Source organism: Gossypium hirsutum, chromosome D03 (assembly GCF_007990345.1).
Source record: "Gossypium hirsutum isolate 1008001.06 chromosome D03, Gossypium_hirsutum_v2.1, whole genome shotgun sequence".
NCBI lineage: Eukaryota > Viridiplantae > Streptophyta > Magnoliopsida > Malvales > Malvaceae > Gossypium > Gossypium hirsutum.
In genome coordinates, this window is record NC_053439.1 from 75054 (window position 1) to 85918 (window position 10865).

The 10865-nt window shown below is 32.8% G+C and overlaps 1 protein-coding gene across 1 annotated transcript; it reads left to right on the plus strand.

Moving 5' to 3' along the window:
• Window positions 1-1356: 1356 nt before the first annotated feature.
• Window positions 1357-10322, plus strand: LOC107937836 (kinesin-like protein KIN-14E). The gene is made up of 24 exons (XM_041089491.1): window positions 1357-1533; window positions 1806-2114; window positions 2475-2547; window positions 2708-2839; window positions 2919-3157; window positions 3253-3577; window positions 4262-4361; window positions 4443-4624; window positions 4701-4816; window positions 4996-5098; window positions 5210-5362; window positions 5485-5631; window positions 5942-6142; window positions 6274-6438; window positions 6533-6637; window positions 6775-6915; window positions 7003-7197; window positions 7357-7483; window positions 7635-7837; window positions 7950-8132; window positions 8438-8533; window positions 8704-8901; window positions 9134-9405; window positions 9909-10322. The coding sequence occupies exons 2-24, from the start codon at window positions 1957-1959 to the stop codon at window positions 10099-10101; spliced, it is 3807 nt and encodes a 1268-aa protein (XP_040945425.1). The 5' UTR covers window positions 1357-1533; window positions 1806-1956; the 3' UTR covers window positions 10102-10322.
• Window positions 10323-10865: the final 543 nt, after the last annotated feature.

Sequence of the window (10865 nt, forward strand, 5' to 3'; positions counted from 1 at the left end):
ATAAATTTTTTTATTTAAGGAGAAGGATAATGGGGTAAAAATTATTTTTTTATATTGATAATTATTCTTGTAATATAATTAATATGTATGATTTAAATATGAATAAACATTATTCACCAAAACAAATGAATAAACGTTAATATTAGTGATATTAATATGAAAAAGCCGTTTTGAAATTTTGTTTAAATTTGGGAAAATTTTAATGCTGACAAATGTCAAAAGTTTGTAATGTGAATATATATATTTTAATTACTTTTAGGAAGTTAAAGTTATTTTTTTTTCAAATTTGTCTTTAATTTATTTCTTTATTCTATAATATAATTGAATGATTTAATAATTCAATAATTGTTTCGCTTATGAAAACAAACTATTATAAAATTAGAAAATGTATTATGCTAATTTCATCCCAATTAGATAAATTGGTTTTGAATTTAATTTGATTATTTGATAAAATTTGAATTTACTTTTAAGTAATAATGTTGTATGTGATTTTAAATTAGAAAAAATAATTAAAATTAAATATAAATAATTTTTAATGTTAAAACTAAAAGTTTTGAATTTATTGTTTTAACATTAAATTTAAAAATTAATAGTTAATTCAATGATTTAAATACATTGAAATCATTATTAAGTTGGTGGTACACATCTAAATTTAATTAAACTAAAATTTAAGATATTTATATAAAATTTTAAAGTATTCTGATTACACTTTTATTATAATTTAAATTGTTCCATTTAATTAATGAGCAATATTTTATTATTTTAAATTAAGAATAAAAACATAAAAAATCGTAGTTAGCATAAATCAAAAAAATATGAAACATTTTGTTATTATAAAGCAAAGAGGTATGAAATATTTATTTTATAACTAAAATAATAATATTATTTAATACATTGATAATATGGTTAAGATTAAACATACTAAAACTGAATAATAAAAAATATAAATTTGCAATACATTCATCTTTGTTATTATAAAGCAATGAAACATTTATTTTATAAATAAAAATAAAAATATTTAATATGTAGATAATTTCATTAATTTATTTACATGGATTCTATAAAGATTAAAAATATTAAAACTGAATAATAAAAGAGTATAATTGCAATACATTCATCTTTTAAATATATATATAAATACTTAATTATGATTTTTATTTTTACTATTATATGTTAATGATGATTATCAAATAAAAATATTTTATTAAACAAAATTCATTCATTTGAATTTTGATTTTTTGAAATCCGGACGGCAGCGGCAAAGATGAAAATGAGTTGTGTTTCTACAATACACTCATTCAAAGTGGTTGATGGTTAGTATTTATTTAGTTTATTTATTCATTTATTTTATATATTATTACTGTCCATTTATAACTCTCTCGTGACTCTCACCATTGTCTTCCCTTTTTTGGTTTTCCATTTCCGTCAGCTTCGGCCACCCCCGCTCAGGCCCAGCTCAGTACTCACCCATAGATCTCTCTTAACTGTTTTCTGCGCCTTGGCCCCTGGGTTGCAATGCAGTGCCATTGCCAGGTACCCTCCTTTATATTCTCTCTACTCCACCTATTTTTATCTCTTCGATGATTCTGATTTCTGTCATCTATCCTTCCTTTTTTTCAATCTCTTAGCAAATTTGCGTGATCGATCCAAGAATTCTTTGTCCTGTTTAAACAGTACAATTAGTGCAGTAGGAATTTGCAGATTGCCCCTATTATAACCCCCATTTATATGCACTTCTTTTGAGTTGATCTCCGTTTTTGTTTTATCTTTTAATTCTTTTTCTCGCTGTTCTCGTTTTACTGCAGACTGTAGTTGATTTGGATAAATATTATGGTTAGGCTTGAGTAGTGCAATCCCTACTCAGAAATCAACATTTTCCTGTAGTCCTTATATAATTGAGGAGCACAAAGGAACGAGCAGAGCATCCTTGGTTTTAATCTTGCAGATTCCCGTCAAATGCCCATTGACACGCTGCCATCCATGACCCAAAGTATGAGAGCAAGTAGGTCTTCCTTTAGCTCTAGCAATGGGCATGAAGAAGTTCCTTTTCACAGTGCTGCTTCTGTTTCAAATGGGGACGATTACGACAGTGATGGCTCCAACTTTGCACCTTCGTAAGTTCCCCTCATGTATACCTCTCTCTTTAGTATTTTATACCGAACTGTATATTAGAATTGAGCCATTTCTGGGGTTAGCTTGTGACCTTTTATATCTTCCATATTTGTCGTATCAGTTTATCTGACACTTCATTACACACATGGAAGTAAGTCGCCAACTTCAACAGCATGTTGTATTTATTTCTCTGCTCCCCACTAACTTCTACTCCCTTGAGAACGGAAAGGAGGAAGAATCAGAGATATTCCTTTGTTGTTTACCACACACTCGCACATAATTATATGTGTATTCTTCGCTTATTGAGAATATTTTTATTTTCCCCTTCTAACTGTTTGCATTCTGTTTCTTGTTTAAAACAGTACACCAAGTGCATTGTCCATGGCAGTTCCTGCAGAACTTGCTGGTGCAATACCCTTGATTGATAGATTTCAGGTGGGCTACTACATCTTCTAGCTTTAAGCATTTTCTGCAAATGAAAAGGCATCACCTTCTTTTGATTATGCTTGAAAAACATGACCAGAATTCATGTCAGGATTATAATTCATTTTGGATAAGTGCTTCTTGAAATTCTGATTTAATGTCAATTGCATAGGTGGAAGCATTCTTAAGAATGATGCAGAAACAGATTAATTCTTCTGGAAAGCGTAGTTTTTTCTCTAAAAAGTCTGTAGGCACTCAAGTTAGAGAAAAGTTCACATTCGAGGATATGTTGTGTTTCCAAAAGGTAATAATTCGCTCTTTTTCGGCAGAATATTTCTGTAGACCAAAGGGAACATCTAAGTTAAAGGAATTTGCTATTACAGGATCCTATTCCAACTTCACTACTTAAAATTAATAGTGACCTGGTAAGCCGAGCAATGAAAATGTTCCATATGATTTTGAAGTACATGGGAGTTGATTCATCTGAACGAGTAACTTCAGTAGGCTTCGATGAACGGGTTGAGCTTGTTTTGAAACTATATAAGCAAACTTTGAAGCGTGCAGAGCTTCGAGATGAATTATTTGTTCAGATTTCCAAACAAACAAGGAACAATCCTGATAGGTATCCTTATCCTTTCTAAGATATTCCTTTCTCTGTATGTGCCTTCCTTTTGGCTTGCTTGATGCCAGCTATCATCATCGGTTTGGTTGTTACAGACAAAACTTGATCAAAGCATGGGAACTGATGTATTTATGTGCATCTTCCATGCCTCCTAGCAAAGACATTGGTGGATATTTATCTGAGTATGTTCACAATGTCGCCCACAGTGCCAATGATTCTGAGGTCCAAACACTTGCATTAAATACGTTAAATGCTTTGAAGCGGTCTGTCAAAGCTGGCTCCCGCAATACAATACCAGGACGTGAAGAAATTGAAGCTATTTTAACTAATCGAAAGCTGACAACTATTGTGTTTTTCTTGGATGAAACTTTTGAAGAAATAACATATGACATGACTACAACTGTGTCTGATGCTGTTGAGGTACTAATGTCCGTATTATCAGTAGAGGTGTAATTTTGTTATAGGAAAATCAATTATAACATTTTTCGGTCAACCCTTTATTGTGCGTAGAGGTACTAAAGTCCCTATCATCAGTATAGGTGTAATTTTGTTATAGGAAAATAAATTATCACATTTTCACTCAACTTCTATTGTGTATAAAGGCCAAGACTATGCTGTCATCCTCTGAATACATTACTTAAACTCAGGACAAATAGATATGCTTTATTATAGAATATTTATTGAGCTAAAGAGTGATAAAGATGAAAAAGAACTCATTTTCTTTCTATTTTTAGTGGAAATGGAATTCATTTTAATTGTTTTACAAATTAAAGACGAGTACATTGCTGTTTTCGTTGTACAGTGGTTGGAATGAGCGTTGTGTTTCTACTAGCTGATGGAATAAACTGAATCTGTTTGGTTAAGGTTTAGTTGTATGAATTTTATGGTTGGATGGGAGGTTCACTTACTAAATCTTGCTACCTGTGCATTTGCCCTACTTAGAATTTAGATTTAAGTTGATGAATGATATGGTAATCTCTTGCTGGCTGCATTGAATCCGTGAAACTTAAATTGTGTTTTATTCCTTGGATTGCTGGTAATTTTCTTAAGCAGGTTTCTTGAGCTGATGTGGTTAATGGGAATGATTTCTTTTTTTCTTTTCAGGAGCTAGCAAATATAATTAAACTATCAGCTTATTCTAGCTTCAGCCTGTTTGAATGTCGTAAAGTTGTTAATGGTTCCAAGTCTGCTGATCTTGGGAATGGTATCTATTCTACTTCTTGATAATTTTTCTACATAAAGATTAGTTGACATTATCATCTAATGCTTACCTACTGCCGCATAGAGGAATACATTGGGTTAGATGATAATAAGTATATTGGTGACCTGCTGGCGGAAATCAAGGCAGCCAAGGATCGAAGTAAAGGGGAGATATTACAATGTAAGCTCATATTTAAAAAGAAGCTCTTTCGGGAGTCCGATGAAGCTGTAACGGATCCAATGTTTGTACAACTTTCCTATTTTCAAGTATGTAATCTGGTTTGAATTGTCCTCGATGGCTTTAACAAAATTGGTGTATATTTAACTTTTATGCTTTATGCAGTTACAACATGATTACATTTTGGGCAATTATCCTGTTGGAAGAGATGATGCTGTGCAGTTGTCTGCATTACAGATCTTGGCTGAGATTGGGTTTGTTTGTAGCCCTGAATCATGCACGTAAGTTTTCTTACGTGGGCTTCTTTGTGTTTAACATTTTGACCTTCCAATACATGTAATGATTCATAACTTTTTGATCTCTTAATGTTTTTGGTTTCATAAACATTAGAGAACTTTTTTTTTTTTGAGAGGATTTGAGTTATAGAAAATTTTGCTGATTAATGTAAATATCATCTTAGTGACTGGAATACTCTCCTAGAACGATTCCTTCCTAGGCAAATTGCACTTACTCGAGCAAGACGAGAATGGGAATTGGATATTCTTTCTCGTTACCGTTCCATGGTCAGAATCTCAAATTTTAATTTCTTATTCATGATTTTATTTAGTTTTCAAATCCATGTTGCTGTGGAAAAAAATTGGTCTGATTATAAATTATTCTGTCAAATCATCAAGGAACACCTTACAAAAGATGATGCAAGACAACAATTTCTTCGAATATTGAGGACACTTCCTTATGGGAGTTCAATTTTCTTCAGTGTTCGCAAAATTGATGATCCAATTGGACTTTTGCCTGGACGGATAGTTTTGGGTATCAACAAGCGTGGGGTAAGTTTTGACATTCAAAAAAAAAAAAACTTGTTTTCAGAAATTCAAAAAGTTCAGTTGTTTCTGTTATTACAATTCAATTTTCTATCGCAAAACATTAATCGATGCCCTCATTCATGTAGGTTCACTTTTTCCGTCCTGTTCCCAAGGAGTATTTACATTCAGCCGAATTAAGAGACATAATGCAGTTTGGCAGCAGCAATACTGCTGTATTTTTCAAGATGAGAGTTGCTGGTGTTCTTCACATATTTCAATTTGAAACTAAACAGGTTTAGACAACTCTGTCATCTTCCTCCTGTGTATTTCTTTCCTGTTTTTAGACATTCAATTAATATTCCATCAACTAGATTAATATTATGTGGTCCAAGTCTTTAAGTAGGCACTATAATGGTTAAATCTTGAGGTGTTGAACTTGTAGATCTTAGGTTCAAACTTAGGGTGGTTATGAGTTTAGAGATGAGTATCGCTCATTTTGTATTTTTGCAAAGAAATGTGGAATAGGAGGTTCTAAGACACGTTAATCTTTTATTTTTAGTTTTATATTTTTTGGTGAAAAGTGAATCTTTTTATTTTGTGCAGGGGGAAGAAATCTGTGTTGCTCTTCAAACACACATAAATGATGTCATGTTACGCCGTTACTCAAAAGCTCGATCTGTTGCTAATGGTTCTGTAAATGGAGATGTTTCTAACAATTTTAAGCCTCCTAGTCTAGAAGTGTATGAGAAGCGTGTTCAGGATTTATCAAAAGCTGTTGAAGAATCTCAAAAGAACACTAATCAAGTAAGCTTGAAAAGAGAATTATTTATTGATATTGATTCCATATTTCCCTCATCACATTCTGTAGTGCTTATTACATCTTTCTTTTTCTTGTAAACTTCATTGGAATTAATGAGTTACGTACTTGAATTTAGTTGTTGGGAGAATTGCATGAGAAGCAAAAGCAGGAGTTGAAAACACAAGAAGAATTGGAGTGTCTTAAAAATGCCTTGAGGAAAGAGAAGGAAGACTTAATGGAGGTTATGTTGGACCGTGATAGAATTAGATCATTATATGAAGAAAAGGATACTGCTCTTCAGGCTAGTCTTATATTTAATCTTTTAAAACTGGTGTTTAATTATTGTTATCTTTTTTTTCTTGTACCTTACATGCTTTTACATTTGAATATTGTAGGCTGCTCTACTAGAGAAGAAGACGGTGGAAGTTAGGTTGGCTAAGTTAAGTAATCTAGCTTTAGAGAACAATGCCAAAGGGAACATGGCTGTAACAGTAAATGAGGTAGGACTTGTACAGAGAAGTATGGTGCCAGTAAATAACTCTCTTTCTCATCTTTTTGATTTTACATATGATAATTATAAATTTGTTTACTTGGTTTGTAATTGATGAACCCTTTTGCACTACGCTTTATTTTACAGCCGCTGCACAAGCTCCAAGACGAATTGAAACTTCGTAATGAGGAGTTGCATATGGCTGTGGAAAAGACAAAAAGACTAACAAATGAGAAGGTCATTTTGGAACAGAGAATTACTGAACTAGAAAGGAAGAAAGATGAAGAGGTAGTATTGTATGAGTAGGAATAAGCAGTTGATTTTACATAGTAATGGGATTGGTGAATTGACTATTGAGTGGTGCTCAAAATGTAGGTGAAAATTCTGAAGAAAAGCTATGAGCAAGAATGCAGAGCCTTAAAGTTTCAGATGTCTGAACTTGGAATGAAGTTGGAAAGGGTTACCAATGAATTGGCTGTTTCAGAGTCAACCCTTGCAGTTAGAAATGCAGATTTTTCTGCCCTTCAGAATAACTTAAAAGAACTAGAGGAACTGAGGGAAATGAGAGAGGTACATGTCCTTTTTAGTCTTAAAATATTTCCCATGTGTGTGGGAGTTGGATATAAATTTGCCAAAATCCTAGAAGGAAATGTAACATTTATATCCTCATGGCACAGAAATTTATTGATTGGATGCATTTCTACCTGTTAAGTTTTGTTTTACTTTCAGGATATTGATAGAAAGAATGAGCAAACTGCTGCCATCTTGAAGATGCAAGGGGCCCAACTTACTGAATTAGAAGTGCTTTATAAGGAAGAACAAATTTTAAGAAAGCGATATTTTAATACTATAGAAGGTTGGAATGAACTGATAATTTCTTCAGTTAATTTTGAAATTATCAAGTTGAAGCTGTTTTAGGACATTGTATGTCACAATATATAGCACATAGCTCCAGTCTATTTTATTTTAAATGATAAATACATGATTAACCATTGTTTAAACTACAGACATGAAAGGCAAGGTTAGAGTGTTTTGCCGCTTAAGGCCTTTAAATGAGAAAGAGATGCTTGAAAAGGAAAGAAAAGTGCTAATGGGCTTGGATGAATTCACTGTCGAACATCCATGGAAGGATGATAAAGCAAAACAACACATGTATGATCGTGTCTTTGATGACAGTGCCACCCAAGAAGATATCTTTGAGGATACAAGGGTAAGCTACTGATTAGTTTATTTTAAACTAACTAGTCATATGACATTTAAATTTTGTAGTTCTTTTAAGTTACTATATCTACTTTAGCCTTTCCTTTCATGGTTTGATGCAGTACTTGGTCCAATCAGCTGTAGATGGGTACAATGTCTGCATATTTGCTTATGGTCAAACTGGTTCTGGAAAGACATTTACAATATATGGATCAGATAACAATCCTGGATTGACACCTCGAGCTATTGCAGAACTTTTCAAAATTTTAAGGCGTGATAGCAACAAATTCTCATTTTCATTGAAGGTAATTATTTTGATTGTATATTTATATGCATATTGCATAACAGTTTTTCTTTTCCCAAATAATTTGGGTACTAAACAAGTAATTCGCAAGCCTTTGTACTTGCTCTTATGAGGTTGGATGACTTGTCTGAATCTGATATTATATTCAATCCATATAGTTTAAAACTGTAAGGTAGATCTCACAATTCTTTCAAGGCGACAAGATCTTTTGTTTGCCCTAAATTGACAATGATCCTGCTAATAAATTTTGAAAATCAAATTTTGTATCCTATCTCCTAACTATTAATATTCATCATGACATGACAGGCATATATGGTGGAGTTATACCAGGATACACTTGTAGACTTGTTATTACCAAAGAATGCTAAGCGTCTGAAGCTTGATATAAAGAAAGACTCGAAGGTATTATTGCTTAAAGTGGATAGGTTGTGGGTTTTAATTTTTGTGATAATGCTTATTGAAGAATTTATTTATCTTATGCAATTTTTTTGCTATATTATATTCTCCGATTATTGGGTCTCTAGCTTAGTGTAAACGTGTGCTTAATATGATGTCTGTTTTATAATTTTCAGGGCATGGTTGCTGTAGAAAATGCAACGGTTATTCCTATCTCTACTTTTGAGGAGTTAAAAAGCATTATTCAGAGAGGATCAGAACGAAGGCACATTTCTGGGACACAGATGAATGAGGAAAGTTCAAGATCTCATCTAATACTTTCAGTTGTTATTGAGAGTACCAATCTTCAAACGCAGTCTGTTGCCAGGGGAAAGGTATAACAACTTTTTTAGTATATAATGAGTTGACACCTATTTGAATTATACGAAGTAATATGTACCTTGCCTAGTTTAAGTTTTTAGGTATTGACACTAGTAACAACTCTTTTTTCATTTTTCAAATAAAGAAAAAGGAACACCCCCTACCTCCCCCCCCCCAAAAAAAAAAAAAAACCATTTGCACTTGCATGATTGTAAATACAGTACAATCTAATGATCTGATGTGCAGCTAAGTTTTGTGGACCTTGCTGGTTCTGAGAGAGTGAAAAAGTCTGGTTCTGTTGGTGATCAACTTAAAGAAGCACAGAGTATCAACAAGTCACTTTCTGCTCTTGGGGATGTCATTAGTGCTTTATCTTCTAGCAGTCAACATATTCCTTACAGGAATCACAAGCTAACAATGTTAATGAGCGATTCACTCGGTGGTAATGCGAAAACACTCATGTTTGTTAATGTCTCTCCAGCTGAATCAAATTTGGATGAGACCTACAACTCTCTAACGTATGATTTCTTTACAACTCTACATAAAAGTACTTGAGTTTCCAAGTATTTCTATGATATTTATACTGAACTAGTTAACATACAACTGCGTGGTTCAAAATTAGAGAATATTCAATTGTTTGGATAGGTTTGTTAAGAGTAGTTACTGTTTGAGATGATTATACTATTGTGTTTCTTTTGGAAATGTAAGATTTTCTTACTGGATGTTCAGTATGAGCTTTGCGCACAAATTTCTGGCCTACATACATGTCCGTTTTTCTATCGGAGGGTCAAAGTTTAGTTTATGTTTTACTACAGGTAGGTTGAAATAATATTGGTAGTAAGTTGTTCTAATTATTCCAGTGGTGAACTTGATTCAAATTGATTTTCTTTATCGAATCTGATATTATATATGCATATGTACTTGGGATAATTAAATTGGCTAAATTGCTGTTACGGATAGTGTGCCTTTTTCAAGTCTGTAATGTCATCTTTATTTATTTTTGTTTTCCTTGTTACTTTAGATATGCATCAAGAGTTCGGTCCATTGTGAATGATGCAAGCAAAAACATTAGCTCAAAAGAGGTGGTTCGATTGAAAAAGTTGGTTGCATATTGGAAGGAGCAAGCTGGTAGGAGGGGAGATGAGGAGGATTATGAAGATATTCAAGAGGAGCAAACAAGAAAAGACAGGACAGATGGTCGTCACTCAATGTAGAGTCCATGCTTTGTGAATTGGACTAAACTAGAATCTTCTTAAATACAATATTTGAATTTGTCGTACAAGAGCTTGGCATTGAATTTGATTAGCAACATCTGTTCACTAAATGTTACCTTTCTATATTTGTAGATGGATTAAAAGAGTTTTCTTGATAGCTTTGTATTTGAACTATATATGTATTTAGTCTAAATACAACTTAATTAAACATAAGTTCGTAAGATTAGCGTGTATATTATTGATCTAATATTTAAATAAACCCATTTTCATACATGAAATGCGGTATACTTGATTTCCATCAATAATTTTAATGGCTCCCATCCAAAAATTTGGCACCTCCCCTTGTAGGAGGGGGGATGGTGGGGAAGAGGGGGAGGGGGAGAGCGAGAGAGAACCAAAGTAGAGGAGGGATGGAGGCGAAGAGGGAAAACAGTGATAGGGGATGAAAAATGGTAGCTCCGATAAGTATGTAATGGAAAATGGTAGTTTTGTTATGTTTGTAAAGGAAAATGGTTGGTGGAGATTATTGTCATCTTTTGAAAGTTGATTTAATTGAAATTTGAGGTACTGTTTTTGTATATTTAATTAAGAGTAAATTACACCAACAGTCACCCAACTTTGAGGTAGCTGACAAAATAATCACTTTGATTTCAATTCAGTCACTTAACTTTTGAAAAATAACAAAACAGTCACTAATGTTATCAAAAAGCGACAAATCAGTCACCCATTAAGATTTTCTATTACAGGCCTAACAGGACAGGTGA